The 17,593-nt window shown below is 45.3% G+C and overlaps 1 protein-coding gene across 24 annotated transcripts in view; it reads left to right on the top strand.

Annotated features, from left to right (window-relative positions):
* LOC120897318 (CUGBP Elav-like family member 4) overlaps positions 1–17,593 on the top strand; it is a 324,692-nt gene that overhangs the window by 263,917 nt on the left and 43,182 nt on the right. For all 24 annotated transcript variants that reach the window (XM_040302102.1, XM_040302094.1, XM_040302095.1 and 21 more), the window contains one exon: positions 12,901–12,980. In XM_040302102.1, coding sequence (XP_040158036.1) covers positions 12,901–12,980 — 80 coding nt within the window. The remainder of the gene's footprint in view (positions 1–12,900; positions 12,981–17,593) is intronic.

Raw genomic sequence — 17,593 nt, forward strand, 5'->3', positions numbered from 1 at the left:
TATCACGGGCAGAGAAAAATTGACTTTGAAAGTAAACCCTCCGTGCGTTGGCGTGGTGACATGGCCGAAAGAAAAATCATATTCACCACAGTTGGTGTCACAACAACGTGAAAAAATAGCGGGAAAATGTTGATTAATTTGTATTGTTGCTTTTCTTTCTACTCAGCCATTTTCTTTATTTCTATGCGGTACAAATTTTGATTAAATTCGTTTAATTAATTTGATCAATTAAAAGGCAATATATTTCATTCCGTTTCCTTCTTTTAATGAGTGCTGAGCATACACTTAAGCATTTTTATGTTATTATAAAACTTATTACATCATTATATCTTGCTTTTGTACATTCCATTATTATTTGTGCGGTAAGTTAAGTCAATCTTTGCTACACTCCAACACGTAGCAAGAAGGATTTCCACGTTCTTTCCATCAATCACTGCTATCACAGGGTTTCACGAGCCCAGAGATGAAATCACTTTTCCCACCCCTGAGCCATCAACACACACTCACACACACACAGTCTCACAAACATATACGCAGGCAGCCAACAGAAGCAACGTGCGGCTTGGTGCGAAAAGCAGCGTTTGGAAAAGCCAGAAAGAAAATGAACCAAATGGTGGCTTTAATTTTACCTCGTTTGTCTTTGGGCAAAAATGGGGGAAGGGTTTTCCTTCGCAACCGACAAAATCGCCCCCGGGGCACACGCAACGGTACAAATGTGACTCTACCTTTGACACGTGCCGTTTCGGAGAACCTTGCACCTCGCATATACTCGCACACTAAGCCAGTGACGATGTGTACACGCGTTTCTCAGTTTGCGTGCGCGTTGATTGTGTTGTGTGTTCCGGGAAAAAGGTTAAAGGTTTCCGGCTTTTATCTTAAAACGGGTTTATGACTTTCAGTTTATAGTGAATGGCTGTCATTTGTCGTGTCCGTAGTGTCTCGGGCGAGTTTTGACAGAACTTTTCTCGCTCTTGGCCTTGCCCTCTTATCCGTGCCACACCATTGGAAGTTGATGAGAAGGTGTAGCCCGTGTAGCCAGGGGTTGTTATCCAAGAAGCGACCAACGCGTGCGAGATGAATAGGATGCGTGTTTTACTCAGGCAACAAACAAGGTTGAGTCACGCTAAAACGGTCCCTGTGTGCCGGAGGGAAGGGAAATTTGTTCGGGGAATTTATTTCGATTCCAACTGAAGTGGCCCACAGGCTCTTGAGTGGCGAAACTGAACCCGACCCGGTGTGTCCGTATGTTTGTGACAATTTCAAGTGACATCACCTCGTATCGTTAAACATGGGGAACAAAGTCAGCACAGGACGCAGCGCAGGTACGGACAGCAACCGACCACACTGGCTGCCCGAGCTGGATTCACATGGATTCGAGGCAATTTTCAACGCCTGCCGGCAGGAATGATTGCCTTCCGTGGTCGGGACCGTCGTCCTTGTGGAGCCCACAGGACCCGCTGCGTTCCCGTTGTTTGTCTGGCGGAGGAGGTGGACAGGTTAGGTTAGGTTTGGGGGGAAAATGATGGCCGAAAAAAGGGTGAACCCTCGATTTAGGTAATCGAGTTATAGCGCTATAAACCATTCACCGTGGCTACGTGCCGCATTTAGAATCTCGACATTTTGATGAGCTGAGGGAAATCTGGTTTTCTCTTGTCTTCTCTCTTTTTTATATTTTCTACACCCCTCCAACTTAGTCGTCCGTGCCGGCCGGAAATCCTTCCAATTGCATTGCAGGCCGTACCGTGATTACCATACACGAGACCACTGGGAACCTGCTCGTTTCGCTGTCCTAATGGTAAACGAAAAAAAGGGGTTGCCAGGAGGATTTTTCACGTTGCTCTGTGTCTCCTTCACCGGATTCCGGCCGTTCCGCTAACGAACCCATGACACTAAGCGTTTTGATGTGTGACGGAAATTTATCATGCTCAGGTATACATGTCCATAATGCGTAGCTGTCACATCTATCAGCACGGATTGAGATCCACGTCAACCGTGGCTTTGTGCCGATGGGGTGAGTGGAAAATTGTCTTGGGCCGAGCTGCTCCCATTGGCTATTACTGGCGTGTGCAAGCCGCTCGACATTTTGCTGTTGATACATTTGAAGAGGGCCAAACAAGCGCACGAAAACGGTATTTCTGTAACGAGTCGAGCAGAAATAATAATTTAAATTATCTAAAGGCGAAATGTATGTAATGGGATCAAAACCAAAACACTTTGACGATTCGGCTCCAGCAGAACTCATTTATAATTCTCCGCACGGACGGGCAAGGCTTAAGGGATCTTTCACATTTCCAACTCTCTCATTGCACACACATACACAGAGACATAGGCGAATCTGAAGGCAGTCCCTGTTTTAATTCTAGCCGCATTATTCCAAACAGCTTTTCAACCCTCAATTCCCACCGGAAGCATTCATTGATGAATTGATCATGTTATTTTCCTTTCTTTACGTTGAGATGCGGTTGCTACAAAGGCGAAAACAGTAACAGTGAAGAAATACGAAAACGAAAACAAAAAAAACCCTTACAGCGAGCGATTGGACCCGCCGACACCGACAATCCTTATCAGTGTCTGCTTACAGCCAGAAACCATCGAATTCCCTTGAGTGTTTGGCGGGCGCATCTGCTGGATGTTGCCTGCCTGCTGCTAAAAAGAGATTTTATTTGCACCGAAATGAAAGGAATGACAGCCGGGTGGATGCTCACGAATCAAACGCGTGCTCTACCACGCCCGAAGCCCTTTTTTTTTAGATGGTGGTCCCTTTTGTGAGTGGAACGCTTTCATATCGCTCTTCGGCTGCGCGGCCGAATCGTCCGCCCATCGAGGAGCCCGGCCGTCCGCGTTCGTTTGTTTCTGGGCGCCTCCTTATCTGTCGAGCCCATAAGTAACCTTCGAGGGAGAGCGCTCGAAGTGCCTCTAGGTGGCAACGCAAACGAAGCACAAACACAAAAAAGGAGGCATTTTGGAGCAAGAAAAAGGGCACCCCACCGGGTCGTGCTGTTGTATGTACCCCTTTTCCATGCCGCTTCCAGGATGGAGGATGGAAGACGGGCACAATATCCTTTCTGCCATGCTGTACGCCTTGGGCGATTGAAAGGATTTTTGTTATCCGGTATCGTTCCCCAGTACCCCGGCAACCGTGCAAAACGCCACCGCCTTGCCATGCCTTCGTGCCATCGGGAAAAGCAGATGGAGGTATTCACAAATCCCGTGCAGAGATGGCCTCACGCACCCAGGCTTATCGCGCCCAATCCACCAGCCGCTTTCTGTTTCCATTCGATTGCACACCATTACCAGTTAAGGTCTCTAATGTAATTTAGCTAACCGGATTCAGCGGCGTTATAACGAACCGACGAGTGAGGCAGTTGATGGCAGCTGCAGGAGGAAACAGCTAACAAACAAACAAGTAAACAGGAGAAAGTTTGACGGAGGAAAAAAAAACTGGACAAACAAGGAAGGAAAAAGTAAGAGCTAAATCAAAGCTGCTGATAAGATTGAACCGAAGCCGGTTTCTTTTTGCAGGTTTAAGCATTGATGGCTTGAGATAGCCATCTTGATGGGCATCAATTATGGGGTTAGTAGTTAAGGAAGTGAGTTGAAATTGTGTTTTGGCAACGAAATGTAGGTTCAAAACTGCAGTTTTCAGGATTATTAATGTTTTTCCTTTTAGCATTTTCGATGCCTTAAGGTGAAGATAAACTCTTACACAATGCTATTTCATAACATCCTTAAGACAATGCAAACAAGACTTATATCACTATTATCACTTCTAAACTATTTGTAATGAAATATTCAGAAGACCATTTATTATTGATTCAAAGTATAAGCCACATTGGTTGGTGAACAAAAAAAAACAGTTCATTTTGCAATAACGCTAACGCTGGAATAGATTTGCTCGAATGAAAACTAATTCTACCAAAGTACTTCTACCAAACTCCGGTACAATAAGCTGTTTTCCGGCACGAAGGCACGAACAGGAAACCAAACACAGGAAATAACCTTCCCTTCTCAGTTGGAATGCTTCAAATCGCCACATGCTCCACATTACGGCTTCCTCCGCCGCGTGCATAGAGCAACCGGTGTGGAATGCATTCCGTGGTCACCGAGACTGACCACCGTCACCAAACTTTCACACACACACACACACCCACACTCACGTGCCCGCTGGATGGTAACTAGTGATCATAAACGAAATTCCGCTTGAAAAATGCAAACAATTCGTCCCAATAATGGTGGCACGATTTCCGTTTCGAAATTAAGCGGCTTACATCGTTCCCGAGCGCGCAGTGGTCGTTTCTGGTTTTGGGGGGACGTTTTGCAATTCGCATCCAATCGTACGCTTCGGCCCAAATCCCATCCTTATTCTCCCGGCACGCACACGTCCGTGCACTGTGACCAACGTTCGAGCCAAATGGTTGGTGCGTGTACGATTTTATAAGTGTTGCTGCATTGTTTACGAGCTACGTGCCATTCCGGTACGCATCCGCGGATCTGAGTGCACGCATCCTAATGGAAAGTGACTCATTTCCCCGGGCGCTTTATATGCTTTTTTTGGTTTTCTTTGTTTTTCCCCACCTGTGCTAAACCAACACGGACCTGGTAGCTTACCTGAACCTGCTTGAAAGTGGGCACGTACCGAAATGTTCTCACACCCGGCAAGACCTGCTGCAACGTTGTAAGCGGCTGGTGGCTGATGCTGCTGATATTATTGCGTTTGCAATTATTAGTCCATAAATTTTGGGCAGCTTTGCAGCAATGAAAATAGTAATTTGGTGCCACAACTTCACGTTCACCTGTCTGCGGATTTGTGTCTCACGATTCACCTTTGCCACTGATTGGTGGGGTTACACTTTACTATGGTGGGTCCATGTTTGTTTCCAGCGTACCGGAAAATACTGGACCAAAGCATCCTCGTCCCTGCCTTCCTGTAGCCACTCTATTCATATCTCAATGGTTTTGTTTTTTGTCTGTCGATCTTGCTCCTGCTGAGAGCGGTTCCATACTAAAACAAGCCCCACACTAGCCAATTCTGGCAAGAATGAAAATAATCTCCCACTCTCGGCTCTTAACCACAGCCGATAGAATCACCCCGGCAACGGTTGACCGCTTTCCGTGGACCGTAAACCGGGTTGTGTGGCAATGCAGGTGTGGTAGGTAACCATGCGCTATTCCGCCCCAAAACGCCAGCCTATCCTCCACACCACCTGTCACGTAATCTCCCGATGCGAAACCAACATTCATAATTGCTCTGTGAACATGCTTTTCTCCAAGCGGACGCTCATCGAAGAGACCGATTCCGAACGAGCCCGGCCCCAGTGGGACGCATTCAACCTTCATCGCCATCATCATTCGTACAGCGCCCTTTACCATACGCAGAGGCCTGGACACGCGCGCACATACACACACATACAAAGACTATAAACCAAACCCACCAAACCAAGCGCTTCGTCGAGCGAGCGGTTTTACGAACTCATACATATTTCTCGTTCGATTTTCTGTTCTGCTTCGGTTGGGTTCATAATTGGATTTTAAAACACTCTCCTATCGGTTCGCCTTTGTTGAGTGGGTTTTAGTCACCGGGTGCCGATCCTTCACTTCACTCCACGCTTACCCATCCCGCGTCCAAACATTTAAAAAAAACGCCGAACCAAAAGGGTCCTCGCGGACAAATTATTGGTCAGCAGGACGACGATGGGCGAATAATTTCGGTATGCATCGTTCCGGGGAGAAACTAAGGATGGGGTAGATCCTGTGCAAAATGCTGTTCTCCCTTTCCTCCCATCTAGTTTTTACGCTGGTAAACCATTTTCGCTTTACCTTTTCAATCTCGCACTGGTAAAACAGCTTTATGCAGCTGGGCGAAGAGCGTGGCGTGAAACGGGACGAGTTTGGCGCCCGTCACTGTGCCTAGGCTCTGCTTCGGCAAATTAAAGGACCCATTTTTTAATGTGCGCTATGGTTTTTGAAAGTGCTCACCGCGTTTACGGGTTTTGGTGGTGGTAGTGGTGGGTTCTGCATTGATGCCGTTCATTTTTCATTTTGCCCAGCCCCTCGTCGCTTTCCTTTCGGTTCTTGACGAATGGGTTTTGCAATATTTTACCGTTTTTCTTTTTGCTGCAATTCATGTTGTATCACACACGGTGTTGGTGGAACGCCGGACGATGGGTTTGTACGATGAAATTCGAGATTGGGAGACAGTGATGATGGTTAATAGCGTGCCCGGAACGTGTAATTACACTGGGGACAAACGTTTTCCCGTAGAGAATTCGTCCTCTTCTCCCGGGTTTCACTCTGTTGTACCATTATGTTGTTTGTATGATTGAGTACTACACGTGTTCTTTAAGAGCATAAAAACAGTTCTTTCATAAAAAATAAGTGTTCACGGTATCGTTGCTTAAAGGGATTTATGGTTCAAAAAAATTGATAACGTACAAAAATTAATACCTATTAAATATATTTCGAACTATGTGTCAATTTTGTACAAAATATCTACTATGAAGTCGCCACACGTTGCAATCAATTTGAGTATTAATCTCTTTGTTGTGCGACACGATAGCAAAAAAAAATTGATTTTATTATTTGCATAACGTTTGCATAACGTTAAAAATATTTATTCAACACATGGTCAATACTTTTAAATAATAAACATTTATCAAATCAATTCTTCACAGCTTATACATATTTGAAAATGATAAAAAAAAGTTCAGCCAAACGAGCACTTACTTCATACCACTGGATACTTTTAATTGGAACCCCTAAACTGATTGCAGTGCTCTGTTTTTGCATTTCCACTTCGAAATTATAATTGATTGTATCTGTTTGACGGTACAGATGCACTTCGTCACCTTCGACTATGACAGCACGATGTACGATGTTCGTTCGTTTCAGTGGCGGAACCAACGACAGACCCGTTTCCAAATCAGCTTGAAGCTAACGAAATAAACCAAATCGCATACACACAAAAACACACAAGTAAACGTAAAACATAAAATCACAGCTACCGACCCCAAAAACAAAACATTGCCCTACGGCTAGACAAGCTTTTCGGTCCCAAGTCCGGATGACAAACATTCGAATCCGTGCTTGGAAAGAAAACGCGAACGGTGGCTGCATCATGCATTCGATTTGCAGCGACGATGCATCATATCGCACCAGGACAAGGAGGGCTAGGTGAATCGACACAAACATGTATGGATGCAATTTTTACAGCAACCTATAATATCAGTGCCATCGACGCTGGAAATAGCATTCCGTCCGTGCGAAGCTGGCAATCACAGTTGACAGATTTGTTATTTCCAATTTTTCCGTTTCCTATTTCGATCCCGTCCGCTTCCGTGGCTCCCCATTTCTCTGCGCTTTAAGCAGCATTCGACGACCTGAAATGAGAACGCGAAAGCGACAGGTCCTCGCCCTGCAGCACTAATGGTGGGGAGGTGCTTTGCTTGGGAAAATTCGGCTGCTTCACTGCCATCGAGTGGAGTGGCAACCGTTCGTCGACGACATCGTTATGATCGCGATGGTGGTGACTGCTTTTCCGTGCGAAGCTCGCTGTCGCTTCTTGCACATCAACTCGTAGCGTACACCGAACCGTACGAGTCATATCTTCTTTAGCCTGAAATAATGTTTGTGCATTTTTCTTTGCCATGTACGTTTCGTCGCACGCTTCCTCCATTGGTGCTTCCCCGGCTCTAAAGCTCGTTTTGCTACGGCTCTTACCGGAAAAGAGTAGAATGTTGCAATATTGACGAACTTTTCACCTCCGGGCAGATGAAAGGATGACTGGTGCTATGTATGTGTACATATACATGTGTGCGTGTGTATGTGTGTGTTTGGAACTCAGCACCCGTAACGAGAGTGTTGCCATCGGTATCGAAATAAACCCACTAAGTGATGATCTTGGCTGTTTTCGAGCAGCAGTACGGTACACGTTTGCAGTGCAAGCATCCGTGGCTTCCCACACCCACTCCATGTGATTCGGCTTGCTTGCGTCCAGGAAAGTCGTTAGGACGTTGAGATGAGTTTTCACTCCAGACCCTCGCAAGTGGATATGAAATGACAAAATTCACATTCTCACACGCCAAGCAGTGCGTTGCGCGCTTCCTACCATCCACTTTCGATTCGACAGAGCGAAAAATATATATCGCTGGGAAGTGTGGCAAACATCGCACCCGCACTGAAACGGAAGCTCGAGCGTCGAGGGAAAGTGGGAGCAGTGCTGACGGAATCGCATGGGGGAAATCGGTAGGACATGCCAACAAATATTGCCGCAGTTATTGAACGGAAACAAGCAATTTGTGAAACGCGATGAGCTGTGAATGTGGATGGCGCTGCGCCGAAAGAGTCTGAAATTTGTTTTGCGGATGATAAGATTTCCTCACTTAGTTTGTGTTTTTTTGTTTATATGCTCTTTCGGTAGCGCATCTGAGGAGAAGGGGAATAGCTGGATATTTTGCACTACTCTGCTGGTTGAAAAACATTTTCAAATCCACTCTCTATTCCATTCCGAACGGGGCTGCCGTACGAAAGGAAAACTATCGTACCCTGGCCATGTCTATGCCGGCCATGATTCTTTGGTTTCATCGCGTCAGTTTTGTGTGGGCGCGATGGAATCGAATTGATTGGAAAGATTCAACAGCAACCCAATAGCTGGGAGGCTCCTCGCCACAGGCCCAGGATTCAACAGCATTCAATTGAATTTTAATCTAACAAACGAAGTGCGATCGAATTTGGGCAAGCAATCGGAATGAATAGTGGTGGAAAAAAGCAGAGGGCGTATGGAGCGAAAAAAAAAACACGCTTGTATTCTATTCCAAACAAATCGATGAATAAGGTTTCGGTAAGGTTTGGAATGAAAATGGCAAAGAGCAGACAGACGGCAGACAGCAAACGAAAACGGGGGATATTATTTGATTGGAATCGATTTTGCATTGCATCGTACGATCGGAAACTAATGTTTTAATGACGTTGAACGATTAGGGCCGAGAGTATTAGCTATGTTCGATAAAGTGCTCTTAAAGCAGTGGATATAGCCTGGGAAGAGTGATTAAAGATAAGTGTTTTATTGTTTGGAGATTAAATGCGGCGAACGAAGCAAGCTGAATTGCAGATATCAATCAACAGTCATGGTTGAAAAGAAAAACTAATGGATTGTTGGGTAGTATTTTAGATTATTTTTTAAATACATATTCAAAGGATAAGTGGCTTTCACATTCTTAAGGAATAATGATGCTATCGATGTGTTGTTTTATTTTACATAGAAACAATTGATTTCAAACGAAAATAGTTTGAATAAAATAATGAAATTATGGCAAGCAAAAGGGAGAAATTTCATTCTCTTTTGGCAAAAAGATGATTGCTTATCTTTTTGGAGACTTTGAGAACAAGCACATTCGCCTCTTCCCGTTTGGCAAGCCTGCTCTTTGTACTAGAAAAATAATTTAAAAATATTTCATCGACACTGTCTAATCTTTTTTATAAATTTTGTTACTACCGATTCCACTAAAACACAGTGAATGTTGATAGACATGATAAATCCTTTTTTTTTCAACATCATTAACCTACACAAACAAGACAAGGCAAATGGTAGGGAACGTAAAAAGCCACAACTACTTCAAGCAACACGAACATTCCAGAGCATCCTTGTCCGGAGATTGTCCTCCCGGCGCTAGTTCGTGCCTTGCCGCAACCAAAGCAGTCAACCAGTGTCGGACAGTGAATTCAAATTTAGCTTCATGATAAATAAGATAATTAATTTTATTCATTCTCGCTACGTGCCTCAAGCAGCTCCTTGGCACGAGCATCGCGATGGCAACTCTCTGCCGAAGGAAATTCCTACACAAACGTCTGCTGATAAAACCTACTAAAGCGAATAATGTTCCGTGTCTTGAATACAACTACAGAGCGACGGAAGTGAAGCAGTCCTATGAACGCGACCGGGAAAAGCCCTAGAATGAATGTTCATTATAACCACTTTCCAGTTTCCCCCAGACCAATGCTTTGCTGTAGTTGAGCAGATGGTAACAAAATTTGCACTGCCAACGTCCCTCCTGTACATCTCGGTCATTACTTCAATTTGCTCCAACACTTTGTCGATCGATTGGTGTGTGACGTTAGTGCCAGAAATGTGATCACATCCTTTGCCACGTCCATCACCGTCCAATTTGTGGAGCGATAGGGGCGAGTCCGCGTGAAACAGAGAAACCAATTTACTGTCAATCAACCGTAAAGGAAGTGAAACGAACGAATTATTCAGGAGATATTCACAATCCTTTTCTTTCCATTCGTATCCATTATGGATTGGTATGGTTGCGCATCCGTACGCTAAGACAAGACCTCCTCGAGCTGCCTGCGCTACGTGTTACGGCATGTTACAGAAAATGACGCAACTAGTAACCGGAGCAGTGCGCTGTCAGTCAGCGGTGAAAAAGGTGATTGAAATGTAGGGTCTCGGTGAGAGCCGTCGCCATAGGGATGGGTTTACTAATGAATCAACCAGTTGTCATCTGTTCAATTGCGTTTCGTTACGCGGTGACAAGGGACTGACAGAGATGTAGCTACTTTTTTCCCTTCTAAGCTACAACGATTCCATTTCCACTGCCCCATCGTTGACGTGTTTGAGTGTTTCTGCAGCCACTTTTACGTATTTTTACCAGCCATCCAGCCTACGCTACAAGCAAAAAATTATCGTGAAGAGGGTTCGAAACGAAGCTGCCATGAGAGTGATTTACGCCGAAATTTGAGCTTTTCCTCACACCTTTTTTCCCACTAGATCTTACCTGGCGCCGTATATGGAGCACAATTTTGTTGGCAATGTAGAACATCTCAAAAATATAAGTATAAATCTGTATACTACCATCACTTACCGGTGGGAGGGCCAAATTCATATATATAAGCGAACCAACATTGATTGGACTTTGCATCCTTCGTCAAACATCAAAAAACACATCTAACTTGCGACTTGTTCGAGACAGTCCCCTGTCCCCGTTCCCAAAGCACCGTGCGAAAGCTAATTTCAAGTCCCGTGCCTAAACTTTCGCTCAAATCACTCCTCGGTTGAAAAAGGTACAGGCTATACGTCACCGTTTTGATTGGCAACGACCGAACGACGGAAAATGTGAAATGGCCGTGCGCAAAATCCGTCCATCCTACCTGCTGGCACCGTTCAGTGGTATGCCTAGTGTGTATGCCTCCCGTTCGGTTATGGAAGGTATGACTTACCTCTGTCCTACTTTCGCCACACGTTTGCAATCCACGAAAATGGGCGGCTTTTGCCAAACATGAGCATTGAATCGACCAGCCTACGGAATGGGATGGGTAAAAGCTTTTATATTCTCTTTGACCAACAACCAATGGATGTATACATCCTGTTTCCGCTCACTACGTAACACGGTAAGTGCACAGGCACATGTTGCTGTTTACAGGTGTTTAAAACATTTTTACTGAAGGAGTTTAAGAATTAGTGTAAGTTGACTACAACCAATATTTGCCGCATTTCGAGTTTAAAAAGCCTGTATTACATAGAATATTTCATATAAGCAGAAAATATTTAAAACAGTTGTACCAAAATACTGTTTGTGATACAAGTGTGAGTCTTTGTTCTTAATAGTTGTTGCTACATTGGAACATATGCACTGACGGATATGTTTTTACAAACCCCTCTGTCCCTGTTGGGAAACATATCCAAGTGTCGAAAGCAATATGTATTTTGCAACAAAGCTACCAATTCGCGTTTTTTATTCGTCTACGCACGCACGCGTGAACCAGAACGATTGTGAAGTTTTTCAATAAAAAATACTTTTATGGCCCAATCTATCGCTATGGTGGCCAACGGTTCCATTGCAATGCTTCGGAAAGGTCAACCGTTTGTACACTACACTCGGCTGATGTGGCGTCCTATCTCTGTCACAGCCTGACCGTCACCGTTTCGATCGTCAAAGTTCGGCCTTAGGGCCAAAACTCATCGATATAGTTCTTTGTTGTTTGTCCTCGGCAGTTGACTCTTGAAGCTCAGCACGTGGTACTACCGTGTCTGGTGATTGTTATTGTTTCGTGCTTTTTTTGTTTTTTGGCGTCTGTTTATTTTTTCTACACAATTTATTTACCCTTTCCTAGCCCAGTGCAGGACAGCAAAGACTGCCATCTGTTGGCGAACGAGATATCCTTTTATTCACTGTGCACCAAAAGGGACGCACCAAAGTCGCATAAACAAACGAAAAAAAAACACACGCACACATGTCTGGCGGTGTTACTTTATACGGATTTCCTTCGTACCAGAATGGCTGTCAATGTGCCCTAGCTAGGGGGCACACATCATCGATCAGCATCAGCAAAGGCTCGTGAGTTTTATTTCCCGCAATAAATATCGTCCAGCGTAAAGATCGTTTCGGCACCGGTCAGCGTTGGTGATAATTTGGACGGAAAGATATACAGGACAGCAAGTGCGCCATGAAACTCTCCCGACTGAAATGAATCGACGGAAACGACACCCTGTCGGGCTCGTGCTCCCCGGATTGTCGTTGCCCATTTGATATAATTGTTTATCGATTTCTGATGCGCATCACGCTACAACACACATAGACAGCCATGTCACCCCCACTGTTGTGGATTATCCTTGACCGATGCTCAATCCTGGGGAGCGTTCTAGGTGACGCTTCATTCGAATGGTGTCGGTTGGTTGGCGCATGTTTTTTTCGCGATAGCATGACCTCCGTACGCGGCACAACGTTTATCACACTCAATACAGAAGTTCGTTATTTTATGTCCTGCATGGGTTGTGCCTTGTTGTATGGTCAGGAACGATAAACCGTATCGGAACAGTCACATGTCGTCCAAAATTATGTATAGTAATTCTTTGTTTGCTTAATGTTTTACTAATTTTATTCCTTTCTTGGTTCCTTACAGGTTGCGCCTTTGTTAAATTTACCTCGCATCAAGAAGCTCAAGCTGCTATAACATCACTTCACGGTAGTCAAACTATGCCGGTAAGTACACCCTTCAATAACTTATTTTCTACTTATCACAAACTACGAGAAGCCACTTTAAACCCGTTCCAGGCTCACTCGTTATGTCCCATTGTCTCTCTCATCTCTCCCTCTCTCGCTCTTTGTTTGTGGTACATCTCGCTAGCGGGCTAAACATCATCGAGCCGAAGCTAAACAAAAATCGTATACCTCGTCCACCTCCAACACTCGACCGTTCGGGGATGGAGGCACGGCCTGCTGGTGCCGCGACCACCACGCGGGGAAAGTGATTGCGTGTCACTTAATTTAATTTGCCAAAGGGCCCACCCTCGTCCCATCAGATTCGGTGTGTTCGGTTCGATGTCGCGGAAAAGCGACAAACTATAAACATGGAAAGATTTATCGTACACCTTTTTTCCCCTCTTTGTTCGCGTGTGTTTGTTTTATATTGATGCAACATGAATTTTTACTCAATATCCTGCCCTCCTCCTAACGAAACTAGGGAGCGTATCAACCGAAAGTGCCTGTGGCATTTGGAAGGGTTCGTCGTGATGTTTTCGTTCCGCCATGCCAGTGCCGAAACACTGGCTAGCGGTACCGCTCTATTTTCATGAATAATTAAACGAAATTAACTCCTTTCCCGGTGGTGCGTGAAGTTTATGAAAATGTCAAACATTGTTGTTAATTTGTTACTTGTCGCGCGACAAGGACATGGTTGAGGGCCGCTGACAACTTGGTACGGTATGGTTTGGGGGTCCATTATCAATGATGGTAGTGGTATGCTACTCATTTATTATTCGTACCTTCACTGTTGCCAGAAAGCTTTCAAAAAGGAATGTTTATTTAACCATGATGTCTTTCAATTTAGTTTAAAACTAACGGTTATTATGAACCAACCTTTTGCGATACTGAATGAATAACGATATTTTAATTTACGAGAAGAATAAACCATACGAAAAAAAATGTTTTGCGTGCTGGTTAAACAATGGTTTTACATTACCTTTCAGATAAAGATGGCAAACCAGCACCACCGCATGGAACGTAATCAAACTAATGCAGTTTGCCAAAGCAAATGTTTGTCCTGTGGCGCTCAAATATATGTACAAAGACGTGTTTGTTTAATTTTGGTCCACTCTAGTGTCAGGTGACAAAACCAAAGCAAATAGACAAACCAAATTTGCAAGGGAACGAAAGAGAGAGAGAAAGGAAAATAAGAACGTCCCTACTCAACCCACACCCAAGCAAGTTCGGTTATATGCTACCAACAAAAAGCACCAGGTGTGCCTGATGGTTGTCTCAATAATCGGAGCGATTTTTTGTTCTGTGCCCGAAGGATTGTTTCATTTCTCGCTCGTTCCACCGGCGTCCGCTCGGGTTGCATCATCATCGCCCACCACGCCATTTTAGCCACGCTCAGTTCATCCTCGGGCAAGTAAGGACATTAGGTGCGATTCTCTGGCACTGTCCTTTTTTTCTACCTTCCACCCCGACAAAACCGAAAAGCGGTGGAGAAGTAGTTCCTTTTATTTGCGTTTCGTCTTCGAGCTGCTGCCACCATACGGCCGGGAGAGCTCGCGTGCTGTTTTATTGTCCTGGTGAACAAACCCCAAACATGATGGTACCGGGATGTCGTTTGCAGGATCATCCGACTCTGGTTCCAAGGATATTGTTTCCTCCTGTTCCTGTCCGGCGTCCTGCGTCCTTTCCTTTTAACCATCTTCCACACTATACGTACCCGATTGAATGCTAACGCTAGTCAACAAAGCATCAACTTGGTGCTGGCACCGGGACAACGTACACTATCCTGGGATACGACCTCCCGCTGAGACGGTGCGTCCATACGGTTCGGGAAGCACTGCCAGCGAGATACAGTGGTATGAGAGACCCCAAAAAAACCCATGATGCACATGTAGCACTCAATTTACTTTTATTATTCTTTTGTTTATTCGCTTTTATTCATTTTATTCCATATTCCGCCCGAAAATTTCCTCGATACGGATTCCGCTTCTAAACATTCCGCGCGAGAGCGGAGGGCAACAGGAAGGGGACATGCCAAATGGAAACCGAGAACGCTGAAGATTCGGGTCCGCTTCATCCTGGCCATTACCACCACTACACACACACACACTCACACACCCACACTCATCCACCCCGCATTGCCACATCTGCGCCCCTCATACTCCCTGCAGCGTAGCAATTGTTCATCCATCGTCCAATGAGCATCTCGTTTCGAGAGATTCGTTCCTTTATTGGATTCCTTTTTATCGAGCTGCTGACGGTGCTTTTGCCCGTCCTGAATCTGAAACGAAGAAGGAAAAAAAGACAGCCACGACAACTGCCATCAGCGGTCGGGAGTATTCCAGCAGCACTCAATGCACGCGCCGCTTCTTTGGTCGATTTCTTTCCATCTTTTGCAATAACACGGCTAAAAGATGCTGCTGCTGCTGCTACCCACCGGTTCAAACACACACCTACACACATATGGGACGCATCGTTTGGCATTTCCCTTCGTACGGATCGGTGTTTTTATTTGCACACTGTTTGGTGTGCTTCCTCTATGCCTTGTCACCGCAGGCAAGTGGAGGAACTGCGGGACAAGCTGGGCGGAAAAGGAATTGTTTTTCCGGATTTTTTTCCACTCCGTTACCCGATGGCGTTGCTTTGGATCCATTGCAATTGGGGACGCAAAAGCGAGTCAACCAAAACCCAGCGAGTGTCCCTGCTTCATCCGTTGGGGTTTTGGAACAAAACAAAAAAATACATTCACACTAACACATCCATACAAAAAGAGCTGGATTCGTTCCAGCAAACACACGTATGTCACAGTTGGTAACAGCAAAGGTGCTAGTTACGAGCCGAAAATACGGATATCATGCTTTTTCTTACTTCTTGTGGGCCAACTGCACAGCGGGGCCCGAACAAAAAAGCACAGTCCAAGAGCAATTTTTATGGTGCTACTTTTGTCAGCGAGCATAAGGCGCATCGGCTCGTCATGGGTATCTGTGAGTGTGGAACGGAAGAGGAGGACACTTTTCGTGCCCACATTTCCGCTGGGGAATATCGTATTGGGACACCGTTGTTGACATCATTGGTTTTCGGCACCATCATATACAACCAATTAGGTGCAAAAAACGTGCAAAGGACCGTTGGCTATTGCAAGAGAAAGAGAGTGAGTGTGTTTTTGTTTCTTTGTCCGTTTCCTATTGTTCGTGCAGACAATGTATTGGTCCATTTTTTAAATTTATATCCATTGAAAGAGTTGCTAATCCAATAATACAGCATACGTGCGGAGGTGAGCCCTTTTTTCGTCTTTTTGGCATGCTTTGCTAACAATATTTTCTATTGAATGCTCAATTTCACTCATTCATCGCCTGGTTTGTGTCTCACATTCCATCCTAGCCATGTTTGGTGGTTAATGCACAAGAAACTCCCTTTTCGCCTCACGAACAATCAATAAAATAGGGTTCGCTTCTACTAAAGCCACTGCTCCGACTAACTAACGGTGCAATAATAGAGGCTATTTTTCCTTACGCTGCCCTCCCAGCAAATACTGGACGAGTAATGGGCGATGTGCGAATAAAATATGTATTTATTGTTATTAGCACCATTACCGATGTTTCTTGCGAGCTTGCGAGCTTTGGGTAATTCTTAAAGCAAGCATGCCTATCGGTACTGCTTAAAGCTGTTTATCTGCTGTTTCTTGAAACAAGACGTACTTTAATGATGATAGAGCACGGCTTGCAGACATCCTTAGTCCATTGAGAACACGCACAGTCTTTCACGCTATGCTACGAACGAAAGGTGTTGCATTGTCTCGTGTCGCCGTGGCGGCTAAGTGCTCTTCTGACGGTAGTACAATTCACACCAACCGCCGCCAGCTCCAGCTGGGGCTGAGCATGTGCGACCTGTTTGTGAAATGTGGTGTCAAGCTGAAACTTGAAATTCCACACATTTTCGCCGCTACCCACGGACCAGTGCTCACAACGCCCATCCCCCCCACAATCCCGCTTTAAGTATTTGAGCGCAACAGTTCGGGCGATTGTTTAGCGTACGCATGCACTCCGTGTCACATCCTGGCCGGGTTCTGTTTGCCATTTGTACATTCACTTCCACCCGGTGCCGTGGTCCAGCCCATGGACCTGCTCGTTGCTGCAGTGCATTTGTGGCGCACAGGGAAGCACACACACTGTCACCTACAATAATAGCCGATGCCCGTACCTTCGACGGGGAAAATGTCAGCTATTCCACAGAATTCTGCCACTCAGCAGCAGCGCGGCAGCAGCAGTGTGAAAGTGCACGCCAGAACGTGCGTGTCAACTATTTTGGGTAAAATGTTGTGTGCTCAAAACGTGCGTCTGACTGCGTGTGCCCCCCCTCCATGTCGATTCGCGTAATGCCAACCAGTTGTGTGTTTTGTAAACGCATTCCCTGTGTCTGTGTACCGGTGTTTTCGAACAGCTTCACACCCGGCTGGAGCTCGTATGGTACCGTCGAAACTGGATTGGAAAAACGCCGAGCGAGAGAGGTTGTATCGGTGGTAGTAGGTTGCGTGGTAGAACAATATTTATTTAGTCACTGCACGGTCATTTCCGTTGGCCCCGGTAGCTGTAACGGGAGTTGCTAAATCCGCCTAT

The sequence above is a fragment of the Anopheles arabiensis genome, chromosome 2 (assembly GCF_016920715.1).
Source record: "Anopheles arabiensis isolate DONGOLA chromosome 2, AaraD3, whole genome shotgun sequence".
Lineage (NCBI taxonomy): Eukaryota > Metazoa > Arthropoda > Insecta > Diptera > Culicidae > Anopheles > Anopheles arabiensis.